The sequence below is a fragment of the Hyaena hyaena genome, unplaced genomic scaffold (assembly GCF_003009895.1).
Source record: "Hyaena hyaena isolate Hyena2069 unplaced genomic scaffold, ASM300989v1 scaffold_1596, whole genome shotgun sequence".
NCBI lineage: Eukaryota > Metazoa > Chordata > Mammalia > Carnivora > Hyaenidae > Hyaena > Hyaena hyaena.
In genome coordinates this window covers 192,492-209,457 of record NW_024082228.1, presented here as the reverse complement: position 1 = coordinate 209,457, position 16,966 = coordinate 192,492, and the positions used below count along the sequence as shown (strand labels likewise).

Here is a 16,966-nt window from a genome sequence, read left to right as displayed (position 1 = left end):
GTATATTCATTCACAAAATGGAATGTTTAAAGTAATTAAATATGTTTACAATAAATATTTAGTAAATTTTAATTTAAATGTCATATGAAAAAAGTACAACACAAAATTATATAGTTTCAGCTCCCAGTAATGTCAGAGTTAACCTATGTTGCAGTAATATCCCTGCTAATTAACAATTATAAACAATTCTTCCAAGTCACTGGAGTGCAACCAAAGGCCAACGGACACTGGATGAAATGAGACTCTTGGGAACCGGAAACCATGCAGGGTGAGATGCACATTTTCTAGGTCTTTCTGAGGGCACAACCCAGTCACTGCTACACAAAGAAGACAGACCTCAAGATGGAAGTGGTAGTCTTACTGGGTTGAGTAGTCAGTTGGAAACAAGGGAAAGTAGATCAGCTGAAAACTGAAGAAGAAAATTCCAGAAAGGAAGGAGTCCAAAATCTACAAATACACTCCTCTTAAAACTTTGGCTGAACTGCACAAGTACAAGGGGAACACAAAGAGCCTAGCCGGAGGCAGGGATGGAAATTGGAAGGAGCTATATAGAGTATTCAAGAATGCTATCCTGGGGAGCATTAATTTTAAGTCTGTAAGTTAAAGGGGCTCAGTAAACCCTTCAGGCTTTCCACTGAAAACCTATATGGACCACATTTTAGGAGTAAGGATCACCACCTAGATATCAGAAATGTTCCATAGTACACAGCTGAAATAGACCTGCTCTAACAAAGCCTATAACAAAGGTTCAACATGAACAATGCAATAACCTAACAATTTACTGCCTGCTAGAACAAAGGTCAACACTCTTCAGAAGAAGGAAACAAAATCTAGCACCTCCACAATGTAGCATCCACAACATCTACCATACAATAAAAAATTACTACAGAGGAAGAAGTAGAAAAATGTGATTCACAGTTGAATCAGCTGATAAGAACTTCATTTTTTTTTAATGTTTTAATTATTTCAGAGAGAGAGACAGTGATCAGGGGAGGGTCAGAGAGAGACGGAGACACAGAATCCAAAGCAGGCTCCAGGCTCTGAGTTGGCTGTCAGCACAGAGCCTGACATGGGTTCAAACCCAGTAGCCGTGAGATCATGACCTGAGCTGAAGTCAGACACTTAACCAACTGAGCCACCCAGGCGCCCCTCAGCTGATAAGAACTTTAAAGTAACTATGATAAAGATGCTGAAGAAGAAAACTATACTCTTTTTCTATAAGAAAAAGAGATGGATATATTGGCTGACATGACAGAATTACAAGAGAAATATGGAAGCTCTCAACAACAAAAGGCAGCAAATGAAATTCCTAAAAGGAAAAATGCAACATCTAAATAAAAAACCTATTGAACCATATTATCAGCAGATCAAACAACGGAAGGAAATATTTTTTTCAATAGTTATTATCCAAGCTAAATATCTTTATTTCTCCAAGCTAAAAGTCTCTCATAGAAAAGATAAAACTGAAATAGAGCTCCAAAAACTGTGAAATGATATCAAATGATCTAACATACCTGTAAATGGAATCATATAGAAAAGATGGGTAGGGGGACGCCTGGGTGGCTCAGTTGGTTGAGACTCTGACCTCGGCTCAGAACATGATCTCACGGTTCGTGGGTTCGAGCCCCGCGTCGGGCTCTGTGCTGACTGCCAGCTCAGAGCCTGGAGCCTGTTTCCAATTCTGTGTCTCCCTCTCTCTCTGACCCTCCCCTGTTCACACTGTCTCTCTCTCTCTCCTAGAAATAAATAAAACATTAAAAAAAATTTTTAAAAATTAAATTAAATTAAAAAAATAAAAAAATTTTAAAGAAAAGAAAAATGAGGGTCAAAGGACGAGAAGGGGCATACCACTATGAATCACAGCATTTGATTGAAAATGTTTGCAGTGAAACTACTTTGAGTTCTAGCTCAGAGAGCATAATCCAGGTGGGANATAAATAAAACATTAAAAAAAAAAAAAGAAAGAAAAGATGGGGAGAGACTGGAGGAGGGTGGAAAGAAATATCTAAGTAACAGTGATTGAAATTTTTCCAGTTTTCTAAACATGAACTCAGAGATCTAAGAATTTCAGCAAACTACACACATGAAAAATCCAGAGGGATCCACAACTAGGCGTATCAGAACAAAATGTTTCAAAAAGAGGATACAGAAAAGTTTTATGAGCAACCAGATGTGGGGAGACACATTACACACAAATAATACATAAAATGACTACAGTTTTCTCACGAAAAATAATGCAAAGCATAAGGTCACAGAACATATTCAATAAAATGCCAAAAGAAAAAAATGACATGTAAATGTGTGTAAAAGAACTTTTTGCTTGTTTTAATTTCTTGAAAATATGATCATTAAAAGCAACAACAGCAATATATTGCAGGATTTGGAATCACGGAGAAACAGAATGTATGATAAGACAGCACAACATAGAGAGGGAATAGACAGTTACAGTTGTTAAGATTTCTGTATTATATATGAAGCATTATAACACTGAAGATACATGTAATAAATTAAAGCCTACACTGACTAGTATTTTTAAAAAATAAAAGATCACAAAGAGGTATAGCTAATAAGTCAATAGTAAAGATGAAATGCAATCATAAAAATACTAATCCAAAAAAAGGCAGAAAAAGAAGAAAAATGAAAGAACAAATGGGACAAGGAGAAAACATATAGCAGCAAATTGGCAGACCTAAACTTAGTTATATCTATAATTAAATTAAATGTAAATGGTCTAAACCACCAATATGTGATAGAACTTCTTGTGATGGTGGAACTGTTCTGTATCTGATCTGTGCAACAGGTAGCCACATGCAAATATTGAACACTTCAAATGGGTCGAATGCAACTGAGGACCTGGTTTTTAACTTTTATTCAACTAATTTAAATTTAAATAGCCACATGTAGCTAGTGGCTACCATAATGGACAGTGAATATCTAAACATTCCAATTAAAAGAAGGAAACTGTCAGACTGGATAAAAGAACAAGCTTCAACTCCATGCTGTCAATATAGTAACTGACAAGGTCAATCTAAAATTTATAAGGAAATTCAGACGATTTAGAACAGCTACAACAATTATACAAAGTTGAAGGACTTATACAATCCAATCACAAAGCTAACAATCACCAGATAGTGTGGTATTGGGACAATCTTATTATTTATCTGTCTACTTTATCAATATTAAAAACTTGTGATCATCAAGGAATATGTAAGTCACAAACTGGAAGAAAATATTATATATATGACATATATACATGACAAAGCACAAATACTCAGAATACTTAAAGAATTCATATGATTCAGGCTAGCAGGCAAAATGGCGGAGAAGTAGGGAGTTTGCTATCTCCGGCCTGCATCTTTCAAACAAAGAAGGGCTGAAGCCAAAAAAACCTCTGAACTGAAAGAGGCTGGGAGTAAAAGAGGCAGAGTCCACTAAAAAGAAAGCCTCAGAGGGGTGTGACTGCGAACTGGGGAAGACAAATAAGGGCGGGGGGGGCGGGGGGCTCAGAGGCACGGAGGGGAAGGAGTTCCCTGTCTGCAGAGAGAAAAAGAAAAAAAAAGCAGTTGAGGAATCTTAGAAAGGTCCCTGGAAGGGAGAAAAAAGCACAGCCAGGACAAAGAGGAATTGTATTGTCCCATCTCTAGCTGCAGGGCTTTCAGAAAGAAATCCCACCTCTAGTCTCAGAGATTTCTTCCCACAGGGTGCCCAGGGAACACAGTTGCAGTTGGATTCAAAAGGAGCTGGTCCCATACTCAATCCCCCAAACCTCCGGTGGGAAGCGCCGGGGCTTGCGGGATTACACTCCAGGTGGTATTATTATTGCAAACCAAGGAGATCTGGAAATGAGGCTGGGCACAGGAAATAAACCCCCGCCCACCTTGGCTGCGACCGCAGCACAGTGATATCGGACGCAAAAGAGTGCTTTGCAACACCTGGTTCCAGAGAGGACTGGGGGGTCGCCATCTTTCTCCCCACAGCCACCAAGGTGGGGCACTGAGGGACACAAAGTGGAGGTGAGACCCACCTACACCAAACCACGCCCATCTGCATTACCTAGTTGTTTGGTTACCTGAGCCTGGCTATGGAAGCAGCCCCTCCCCCAACATCAACACTGACCACATTGCCATGATTGACTCTAGATCAACTCTTGCTATTCAGATATTCTCCCTTATCTAGTCCATTTCTCTCCCCTCCTCTGGACCTGGTTTTCTGGTTATAGGTTTGTTAAAATAGACATATATAATCCATTCACTTGATGCATGTTCTATCTCCATCATTACCTTCCCTTCTCGCTCCCTCTGAAATAATCAGACTATATAGCTTCTCTGGGTAACATTATTTCCAGGTTTTTTTCTTCTTCTTCTTTTCTTCTTTCTTATCTTTGGTATTTACCTTACCTCCTGCCTTATTCTCCTTTCTCTTTACCTGAAATAAGCCTTTTAATCTCTCTGCATGGTCAACTTTCAACATCTCTTTCTCCCCACCCCTGTTATTTCTCATTTGTATATGCTCCTCCATCAGCACACTACTCTTTATTTGTAGATGTGATTTCTGGTTTTATGCTTTTAGACTGTCCTTTGTCTTTTGCTGTTTTGCTGTTTTTGTTTTTGTTGTTTTGGGGGTTTTTTTGTTTGTTTTTTTATTTTATTTTTTTTTCCTTTCAGTTTGCTAGTCTCTTTGTGCATGTGTGTGTTTGTGTTCCCTGTTTGTCTGTCTGTTTTCCTCTCCAGGGCTTCCTCAAGAAACAAGTCAAAGTACACAGGGTGGAGAGTGCCAAATACCACTATGAGTAGGGAAATAAAATAACCAAAGTACCAACATGAGGGACCAAAAGACACCATTAAAAGAACACTACCTGAATGGAAAGACCCTGGGCACTCAATAAGCCTCCTTTAAGATAACAGTACTCACTGGTGCAGATTGCATAACAAGCTTTTAAAACTGACAAGAGACAGAAAGCTAGCCAAAATGACGAAACAGAAGAACTCTAAAGAAATTCCAGGAAGACGTGACAGCTAACGAATTGCTCAAAACAGATATAAGCAATATAAATGAACAAAAATTTAGAACAACAGTCATAAAATTAATCGCTGGGCTTAGAAAAGGCATGGAAGACATCAGAGAAATCATTGCTACAAAGACCATGGAGCTTAAAAATAGTTGTGATGAATTAAAAAATACTGTAAATGAGATGCATAACAAAATGGAGGCAGCCAATGCATGAAGAGGCAGAGAGGAGAATAGGTGAATTAGAAGACACAATTATAGAACAAGAGGAAGCCAAGGAAAAGAGAGATAAACTGATCCATGAGCACAAAAGGAGAGTTCGAGAACTGAGTGATACAATCAAATGGAACAATATCCACATCATAGGAATTCCTGAAGAGGAAGAAAAAAGGAAAGGCGCTGAAGGTGTACTTGAACAAATTATAGCTGAGAACTTACCCAATCTGGGGAAGGAAACAGACACTGAAATTCAGGAGGCACAGAGAACTCCCCTCAGATGTAACTTCAATTTATATTCTGCATGACATATCATTGGGAAACTTGTAAAATATAAGGATAAAGAGAGAATTCAAATAGCAGTTGGGGATAAAAGGACCCTAACATACAAAGGGAGACATATCAGGGTGGTTGCAGAATTATCTACTGAAACTTGGCAGGCCAGAAAGGAATGGCAAAAAGTCTTCAATGTTGTGAACAGAAAATACATGCAGCCAAGAATCCTCTATCCACCAAGACTGTCAGTTGGAAAAGAAGGAGAGCTAAAAGTCTTCCCAAATAAACAAAAACTGAAAGAATTCATCACCACTAAACCAGCCCTATAAGAAATCCTGAGGGGGACTCTATGACAGAAATGTTGCAAGGAACACAAGGTACCAGAGACACCACTACATGAAGGAATCCTACAGAGAACACAATGACTCTAAACCCACATATTTCAATAACACTGAATGTAAATGAACTAAATGCTACAATCAAAAGACATAGGGTAGCAGAATGGATAAAAAGTCAAAATCATTCTATCTGCTGTCTACAAGAGACTCATTTTAGATCTGAGGACACCTTCAGATTGAAAGTAAGGGAATGGAGAAATATCTATCATGGAGGTTAAAGAACACCCTACTAAAGAACGAATGGGCCAATCAGGCAGTCAGAGAATACATTTAAAAATATATGGAAACAGCGGCGCCTGGGTGGCTTAGTCGGTCAAGCGTCCGACTTTCACTTAGGTCATGAACTCGCAGTTCGTGGGTTCAGGCCCCGCGTCGGGCTCTGTGCTGACTGCCAGCTCAGAGCCTGGAGCCTGTTTTGGAGTCTGTGTCTCCCTCTCTCTCTGACCTTCCCCTGCTCACGCTGTCTCTCTCTCTCCTAGAAATAAGTAAAAATATTTAAAAAAATATATATATATATATATGTGTATATATATATATATATATATATGGAAACAAATGAAAATGAAAACACAACAGTCCAAACTCTTTGGGATGCAGCAAAGACAGTCCTAAGGGGAAAGTACATTGCTCTCCAGGCCTATTTCAAGAAACTAGAAAAAGTACAAATACAAAATCTAACAGTGCACCTAAAGGAACTAAAGCAGAACAGCAAGAGCACCCCAAACCCAGCAGAAGGAGAAATAATAAAGATCAGGGCAGAAATAAACAATATAGAATCCAAAAAAACAATTGAACAGATCATTGAAACCAAGAGTAGGTTTTTGGAAAAAAAAAACAAAATTGATAAACCTCTAGGCAGGCTTCTCAAAAAGAGAAGAGAGAACACTCAAAGAGACAAAATCATGAATGAAAATGTACTCATTACAACCAACCCCTCAGAAATACAAGCAATTATTAGGAAATACCATGAAAATTTATATGCCAACAAACTGGACAACTAAGAAGAAATGGACAAATTCCTAAACACGCATGCACAACCGAAATTCACATGGGAAGAGATAGAAAATCTCAACAGACCCATAACTAGTGAAGAAATTCAATCACTTATCAAAACTCTCCCAACAAATAAGAGCCCTGGGCTAGATGGCTTCCCTGAGGAATTCTACCAGACATTTAAATCAGAGTTAATACCCATTCTTCTCAAGCTATTCCACAAATTACAAATGGAAGGAAAACATCTGGACTCATTCTACAAAGCTAGCATCACTTTGATTCCCAAACCAAACAGAGACCCAGCAAAAAAGGAGACCTACAGGCCAATATCCTTGATGAATATGGATGCAAAAATCCTCAACAAGATACTTGCAAATCAAATTCAACAGCATATAAAAAGAATTATCCACCAAGATCAAGTGGGATTCATCGCTGGGTTACAGGGCTGGTTCAATATTTGCAAATCAATCAATGTGATAGATCACATTAGCAAAAGAAAAGATAAAAACCATATGATCCTGTCGATAGATGCAGAAAAAGCATTTGACAAAATAGAACATCCGTCCTTAATAAACACCCTCAAGAAAGTTGGGATAGAAGGAACCTACTTAAACATCATAAAAGCCATTTATGAGAAGCCCACAGCTAATATCATCCTCAATGGGGTAAAACAGCTTTCCCCTGAAATCAGGAACATGACAGAGATGTCCATTCTCACCACTGTTGTTTACCATAGTGCTGGAAGTCCTAGCATCAGCCATCAGACAACAAAAGGAAATCAAAGGCATCAGAACTGGCAATTCAAACTTTCACTTTCGCAGATGACATGATACTCTACATAGAAAACCCGACAGACTCTACCAGAAATGTACTAGAACTGATCCACGAATTCAGCAAAGTTGCAGGGTATAAAATCAACGTACAGAAATCAGTTGCATTTTTATACACCAACAATGAAGCAACAGAAAGAAATCAAGAAACTGATCCCATTCACAGTTGCACAAAAAACCATAAAATACCTAGGAATAAACCTAACCAAGGATACAAGAGATCTGTATGATGAAAACTAGAGAAAACTTATAAAGGAAATTGAAGAAGACACAAAGAAATGGAAAAACATTCCATGCTCATGGATAGGAAGAATAAATATAGTTAAGATGTCATTACTACCTAAAGCATTCTACACATTCAATGCAATTCCAATCAAAATTGCACCAGCATACTTCTCAAAACTAGAACAAACTATCCTAAAATTTGTATGGAACCATAAAAGACCCTGAATAGCCAAAGTAATACTGAATAATAAAATCAAAACGGGAGGCATCACCATCCCAGACTTTAGCCTCTACTACAAAGCTGTCATCATCAAGACAGTATGGTATTGGCACAAAAATAGACACACAGACCAATGAAATAGAATAGATAACCCAGAATTGGACCCACAAATGTATAGCCAATTAATCTTTGACAAAGAAAGAGTATCCAAAGGAAAAAAGACAGCCTCTTTAACCAATGGTGCTGGGAGAACTGGACAGCAACGTGCAAAAGAATGAAACTAAATCACTTTCTTACACCATACACAAAAATAAACTCAAAATGGATGAAGGACCTGAATGTGAGACAGGAAACTATCAAAACACTAAAGGAGAAAGCAGGAAACAACCTCAACCGCTGCAATTTCTTACTTGACACATCCCCAAAGGCAAGGGAATCAAGTGCAAAAATGAACTACTGGGACTTCATCAAGATAAAAAGCTTCTGCATGGCAAAGGAAACAATCAAGAAAACTAATAGGAACAGACAGAATGGGAAAAGATAGTTGCAAATGACATATAAGATAAAGGGCTGGTATCCAAAATCTATAAGGAACTCACCAAACTCCACACTGGAAAAACAAATAATCCAGTGAAGAAATGGGCAGAAGACATGAACAGACACTTCTCCAAAGAGGACATGCAGATGGCCAACAAACACATGAAACAATACTCAGCATCGCTCTTCATCAGGGAAATACAAATCAAAACCACACTGAGATACCACCTCATGTCAGTCAGAGTGGCTAAAATGAACAAATCAGGAGAGTATAGAGGCTGGCGAGGATGTGGAGAAACGGGCACCCACCTACACTGTTGTTGGGAATGTAAAACTGGTGCAGCCCCTCTGGAAAACACTGTGGAGATTCCTCAAAAAATTAACAATAGAACTCCCCTATGACCCAGCAATAGCACTGCTAGGAATGTACCCAAGGGATACAGGAGTGCTGATGCATAGGGGCACATGTATCCCAATGATCATGGCAAAACTTTCTACAATAGCCAAATCATGGAAAGAAGCTAAATGTCCATCAACTGATGAATGGATCAGGAAGATGTGGTTTATCTATACTACATGGCCATCAGAAAGAATGAAATCTGGCCATGTGTAGCCATGTGGATGAAACTCAAGGGTGTTATGCTAAGTGAAATAAGTCAGGCAGAGAAAGACAGATACCATATGTTTGCACTCATAAGTGCAACAGGAGAAACTTAACAGAGGGGGGGAAGAGAAGGGTAGAAAAATAGTTGGGGAGAGGGAGGGAGTCAAACCATGAGATATTCTTGAATACTGAGAACAAACTGAGGGCTGACAGGGGTGTGGGAGAGGCATCGAGGAGGGCACTTGCTGGGATGATCACTGGGTGTTATATGGAAACCAACTTGACAGTAAACTATGTAAGAAAAAAAGAGTGCTCAACATTATCAGGGAAATGTGAATTAAAACTACAGTACAATACCACTGAATACCCACTCAAATGTCTAAAATTTAACAGGCATATAATGTCATGTATTATAAATTATGAAGAACAAGTGGAATTCTGATAAATTTGCTGGTACAAAGGCAAAATGGTACAGCCACTTTGAATAACAGGTGGGTAGTTTCTTATAAAGTTAAAAAGACGTTACAATATAACCAAAAATCCCTAACTAAAGGTATCGAAGATAAATAAAAACATCCATCCATACACATGAATGCTCATAGCAGCTTTAGTCCAAATAGTCAAAAACTAGAAACAACCAAAAATATCTAACAATTGTTGAATGGATAAATAAAATGTAGTATATCCATACAATAGAATACTGAATCATGCCACAACATGGTTAAGACTCAAAAACTACGTGATTTTTTTTTACTGTGATTTGACTAAAAAAAAAGTATTATTTTTTCATATATTCTTATCTATATATTTAGGGAAGAAAATGTTTCCCTGAGAGTGGTTATTACTGGGGAATGGATTTGTAGGTTGAGGGAGTGGTCTTGGAGGTAAGTTAGAAAGATTCACTTGTTACTGTGTGTGGTAGGTAGAAATCTAAGAGGGACCCCAAGATTCATGCCTTCTGGTGTACTCACACCTTCTATTTTTTCAAGCAAACAGAAACTAGGTGCTGCTATGAAGGGATTTTGCAGATGTAATTAAGGTCCCAAATCAGTTAACCTAAGAAAGGGAGATTATCCTTGGTGGGTCTGAACTAATAAGGTGAGCCCTTAAAATGGACTGGGATCTTTCAGGTGAAAGAGATGTGAAACCTGAAGGGGATTTGACATTAGTTCTCCCCTGTTGCATGAGTGACAGAGAGCCATATAGCAAGGATGGAAGAATGTTCTTTTCGAGCTGACAGCAACCAGCCAGCAAGAAACTAAATTCTGCCAACAACCTAAAAGCGTCTGAAGGGGAGCTTCAGATAAGAACGCAGCCAGCCAACATCTTGAGTGAGACCATGAGCAGAGAAGCAAGCTACGCCGACCCAGTTTTATGATCTACAGAACTATGAGCTAATAAATAGGTGTTGTTTTAAGAAGCTAAATTCATGGCAATTTGTTATGCGGTAATAGAAAACTAGTAAGTATACTGTATTCTCATTTCTGCCCTTTGGGAACCCCTTTAGTCATATAAGTATGTTATCTTTATCATTAATAAAAAGAAAGTGAAACACTACGCTTCCCAGTAATGAAAGTATTCAAGATTAGAATACTTGTTAGAATTTTTACCCAAGCACATGTGTATCAGATAAAACTTTAACTAAATGGCCTGTAGAATCCCTTTTGGTTCTAAAGCTAGAAGATCGTAGGTCATGGAAAAAAAAGTTCCTCAAATGTGGCAGCGGTCACCATAATTTACTGAAGAACAGGAACCAGAGAAAATGAGGACTAAGCAATGACAACTCAGTTCATTTATCACTAAAGGATTAATGGGGCGCCTGGGTGGCTTAGTCGGTTAACTGTCTGACTTTCGCTTAGGTCATGATCTCGCAGTTCGTGGGTTCGAGCCCCGCGTCGGGCTCTGTGCTGACTGCCAGCTCAGAGCCTGGAGCCTGTTTCAGAGTCTGTGACTCCCTCTCTCTCTGACCCTCCCCTGCTCACGCTGTCTCTCTCTCTCTCTCTCTCCTAAAAATAAATAAAACATTTAAAAAAAAATAAAATAATAAAATAAAAAAATAAAAATGGGGCAGACTATTATTACCAATGAGAGAAAAAAAGATAAAAAGGATGGTAGTTTGGTGGTCAAACTATAATTTATCAAAGCCATGGGGACCTTAGTATATGTGAAGGAAGAGGGAAAAGGCAAGAAGAGGCCTCATTTGGGCACAGAACTAAAAGAAATCATTTAAACTTACTGAATTACCCATCCTTGTATTTGCCATATTTTATTTAAAAAGTCATCAACTCATCTCTTTCACCAAGTTAAATATAATTCCTCTGTTTTAAATATATTTTCAATATGATTTACCAAAACACATCCCTCCTATGCAAGCACACTTAGAATAACCTTGGAAGCATTAAGGGCTTGATCTCACACTCAGGAAGGCATCTGACAAGACCACCAGGCGACTTCCTACACTCTTGTCATTAAAGGACTTCTCTACATTCACCAAGTTCTGCAAGTATGCCCAGCAAAAGCAGTGTTTGTCTTTCTACTGAATGCTGCAGAAACAGTCAAGAATTTTAATTTGTTTCATGTCCCATAGGAAAGAGACAAGGAGAACACTCAACAAGTATTCAGTCTATTATTGATTTTTAATTTCAATCAACATAAAAGTTAAGTTATATTCAAGGTACAAACAAAAGTCTGTCAGGTCTCTGAGTAGTTACTTTGAAATCCTAGAGGCATGTAGAATATAATATGGCTCTGTTTAAAAGATATACTCACTTTCTGCTCATCATCAGATATTTGTGAGGATGGACAAGTTGTTTTTGTTGGCATGTGAGACTGAAAGAGCTGAAAAAGAAAAAAAATATTTAAAAAGATATTACTCTAAAAAACCCTGTATCTAAATGATATATCCATGTTAAAAAGGAATTCTAATATTTTTATAATCATAAAGTTGTCACTTTTAATCTACACAATTGACTCATGCTTAAAACCATGGTTTCCTTGCTGGATAAATATATGCAACATATAATATATATTAAAATACTTACCCAAATATGGAAAAATATTATAAAAGAGTAAACTCCCATTTACATCCATGAAAACAAAGCACATTGCTTTTATTTAAAAGACTTTGCAGGATTAAAAAGGGAAAATAAGCTATTTCACTAAAAAAAAATACTCTAAGAGCCAAGAAGATACTCAAACTTGTGGTTATTCCACAGAAGGATGCCAGGGTAAATACAAATGTTAATGATCCAGTTTCAGTATAGTTAGAAAAGCAGAAATTTAAAAATCTGAACAAGACTCAGGGCATCTGAGTGGCTCAGTGGGTTAATCATCCAACTTCGGCCCCGGTCATGATCTCACTGTTCATGGGTTCAAGCCCCACGTCAGGCTCTATGTTGACAGCTCAGAGCCTGGAGCCGGCTTTGGATTCTGTGTCTCCCTCTCTCTCTTTGCCCATTCCCTGCTTGCACTCTGTCTCTCCCTCTCAAAAATAAACATTAAAAAATTTTTAAAAATTTTAAAAGTCCCTTAGTTATCCAACTAAAATAAAAATAATTATCATTTATAGAATTCCTATTATATGCAAATCACTATGTATATTTTCTTAGTTAAGTACATAAATTATTTTCTGAGCTCTACATATTCAAGGATCCTATAAAATTAAATAACTTACCCCAAATCATAAAAGCCAGTATACTGTAGATATACTGTATACACAGTATACACAGGTCTGATCTGCCTGCAAAGCAGATATTCTTTCCACTACTGTCCCAAATTGTAAACTAAACACACATTCACTGTTTGCAGCAGTAAGGAATTGGGAAAAAGAGGCACAAAAGAAGTTGTGAGGATTTCAAAGCCATGCTACCTCAAAACCTGCTGTCCTACTTTTGAGTACAGCACAAGATACTAAGTAAATGTGGAATTCTTAAAAGTAGTAATATGGATTGTAGTAAGAAAAATGCAAACAGTGCCAATAAGAAAATAGTGCAAAGTAAGTTCCCTTCTTACCCTGGATTTGCTAGTACCTCAGCAGACCTATGTATCCTTCCAGAGACAGACCATACATGTATGAGAATAGTTGAATATGCAAGTGTCTTGCTTATGTAAATGTTCGTGGCCTATTGCTCTACAATGTGATTTTTTTCACTTTAATCTCTCCTGAAAACTGTTTCACTAGTATGCCGATCTACTTCATTCGTTTTGTGGTATAGTATTGTTTTGTATATGACAATATATGTAGATGTTCTATCTTTATTTAAGCAGTTCCTAGTCTTTATAGTACGCAATAAACAGCTTTGACCACATGTAGGATGAAAGGAAGAGAACTTCACCACTGTAGCAAGAGAATAGTGTTCCTGGCACCATACACACATATACCCCCATACACATACATACACACACACACACTGGGATTGTGAATACAATCTCACAGATACACAGGTATATATTATAACTGGATTTTACAGAATGCTAACAACAATCTACCTCTGTACATTCTGGGTTACAGAAGCTTTTGAAGGCTGACCACTTAACCACTCCACATATACAACTGAACCCATTGTTCCAATATGAAATGATTCCTGTCAATTGGAAGATGTCCTTAAATAAAAGCACACAACAAAAGCTCTGTGATGAACACAGGTAATAGCAATATTTTCACAATTTAAAAGGTGAAAAAATACATAATGATACAAAGCACATCAAATTGGCCTAAGGTTTTATTTTTTAACTATATATACTTCACCTTACTCCCTCCATCCAGCTCCCTCCCCTCTAGTCATTGTGTGGCATACAGGCAGTAGCTCATGTCCCTCTCCTAGGCCAGAACAGAAAAGTGAGAACAAAGGGAAAAGAGCGGTGGTAGTTATAGAGAAAGAGATCATTAAAGGCCAAAGCAGTTTTCAGAGAAGACAATAATATTGAAATGAGTCAGGAAAGTGGTATATATAGCAAAAGAGAAGGTGGCATTAAAGGTAGAAAAAAATCCCTAAGCACTGGAGCAAGGCAAAATTTCATATTTGGGGAAAGTAAATCATTAGTATAATAGTTTGGTAGAGAAAAAAAAAGTTCATTGGTCTCCTGTTGCAATTATGAATGAGGTTATAAATGAGATTGAGAAACAGATTAAGGACAAGAGATGAGCAGCTGATTGAGGAATTTGAAGTGTCTATCTCAAGTACCTGACTTGTTGGTAAAGGCAAAGAAGTGCTACAGAAAACAACTGTTTGAGGACCCTGTTCAGGGCCTTGCCTTAAATAAATTGAGTAAGAGAGTAGAACATTTCATGATGAATGATACTTCCTAATATAAAAAAAAAAATATGGTAGGAAAGTAGCTTTGGGGTTTTGATGTAATGAATAGCATATTTTTGTTAAATGCTTGCTTAGTAAGCAATTTGGTTGATAATTATTAAAACTTGCTTAAAAAACAGGATAGGTTTTGTACTAGTTCATCATTAAATTCTGACTAATAAAACCTAGGTTATATTTCTGTCATTTATGTAAGTTCATTTCAAAGATCTGCTTTTAATTATTCATTTCCTGTGTTTCTGAATACCTGCCAGAAAAGTCTACTTAACATCTCTGTGGATAAAAGTTTTGATCAGGAAGTATGAATGAGTCACATAAAAGTATTATAAATAGTTGTTTTTAATATTTTCCACTGGTACTACCTGACTAATTGAATTTCCAAAACAAGTTTTAGAATACAAAGCTTTTAATAAATTAACAGGAAATTACTGAAGGTAAAATAATAAGGGGACAAGAGCTGACCAAGTCCTTCTAGTGGCAAACCCTAAATTAAAAAAACAAACAAACTGGAAGTGAAATTTCAGTCTGCAATATCAATGATCACTTACTATGTGTAAATCACTGTGCTGGGTAGTATGGTCACAAGAGGAGTAAGACACAGCCCTGACCTTAAGAAGTTACCTCTGAGAAACACAAACTCATGACAGGCAATCACAATCTCATTCCAAATTAGACTAACGAAAACACTACCTACACTTGATTACTCAGTTTGCTTTTTCTATATGTTTTACACTTTGTTTTAAATAAATATATACATCATACATTCATAAATACACATATGTTTAAATCTATACACACACTACCTAGAAGGAAAAAACATACAGTCCCTTCAATTCCTGGCAAAGTCTAACACACTTTTTCTAAAGTTATAATATATAATGAATCATGGGGGGTAAAAGTGATAAAACATTCTGAGGTAACTGGAGGAAGTTACGGTGCCCTATCTTCTTCAAAATTTCAGTTTGGGGAATATGAACAATACAACAGAGGTGGCACACAATTTGTTCTGGGGTCCCTAGGGACACATACAGTAGAAGACCTTTTTCCTATAAGTCAATTATGGGGAAACATTTGCTGATTCTTTAACAAAACACCTTAGATAACAAGTTTCCTTACTTGTAAAGACTCTTGAAACTACCCCTTTCTCTAGGCATAAAAATGAGCCCTAGGAGGAAAAGAAATGTAACTTGGTTTTAATAGCTTCATTTTAACTTTACTTTCCCACAGTTTTTATCTTTATAATATTAATCAAAGAAAAAGAACCAAAGTTTTCAAACTGTCCCCTTGTGTGTTTCTTGGAGTTCATAAGGACAGAAAAAAAAAAAGTAAGAGAGAATGAAAAGCAGAGAGTGGTCAAAATAATTACCATAGGCCTTTCTTATGGCTTTGAAAAGGCAGAGTTCTTTGAAAGATTCCACAGACTCAATGATTAAAATTATTTTATTAAATCTTGAGTTTAAGGAAACTTTAAAATAAACTTAAGAGTCCTGATCTAAAATTTTCCTAAAAACAAGCAGTAACATTACCTGATTCTAGAAGTGGATGATAATTACAACCCAGGGAAAAAAAGAAAGAATTCAACAGAAACCAGTAAGACTGGGTAGTTTAAGGCAAAGCAACACACTGGCCTTGTTTGTACATGCCTGGATCTCCCTTAGGGCAGTATCAGTTTAAGGCAGCTTGGGGGTAGTCGAAATCCCATCAAAGCCTCCGTTTACCATCATCTCTAGTAAATATAAAAGTTAGAGGATAACTACAAAGTCTAATATTCAGTATCAAGAGATCAAGACATGGAAAATCTTGACAGTAGTTCATGTGATAAGGAGGGGTATCAAGGTTAACAAAAGCTTACTGTAGTACATGGCTGCTTAAAATAATAAATGCAATCTTGAAGTTACTTTCCCACTCTTAATTAGAAATGGAGTATTTTATGTTTATTATAGGAAAAATACTATTTCTAATTGCATCATTTTAATAACACTGTAATGAACATCCATCTTGTGGTATAGTACTTACACCTCCCTTCCAGCAAGAACTTGCCCTTTGACTACAAAGAATGCAGTTGGCTGACAGCTTCCAGCTGCAGAGCCTTCAGGCCACTCCTCCTTGGCAGCCCTTAGCCCAAGACTAAGCACAGACAGTGAGGGTGTCAGGGCCTGGCCCCTTCTGCACTAGGTGTGCCCCCTAACTGGCAGTCAGAGAGCTCTCCACTGGGTTGGCCCAGACTGCCAGACCTGAATACCCTCTGAGGCTCTCTCTGCCAGGTTCTGCTCCAGCTTCTTTCCTTTCACAGCTGTCAAGATCTGCATCAGAGCCCAAGGGCTTTTCCTTTCCAGTCCTGCTTCCTC

At 37.5% G+C, this 16,966-nt stretch overlaps 1 protein-coding gene across 2 annotated transcripts in view; it reads right to left on the bottom strand.

Moving 5' to 3' along the window:
• The window catches only part of SEPTIN10 (septin 10), a 74,015-nt gene that overhangs the window by 35,963 nt on the left and 21,086 nt on the right, over positions 1-16,966 (bottom strand). For both annotated transcript variants that reach the window (XM_039224321.1, XM_039224322.1), the window contains exon 2: positions 12,076-12,144. In XM_039224321.1, the coding sequence (XP_039080252.1) occupies positions 12,076-12,144 (69 nt within the window). The remainder of the gene's footprint in view (positions 1-12,075; positions 12,145-16,966) is intronic.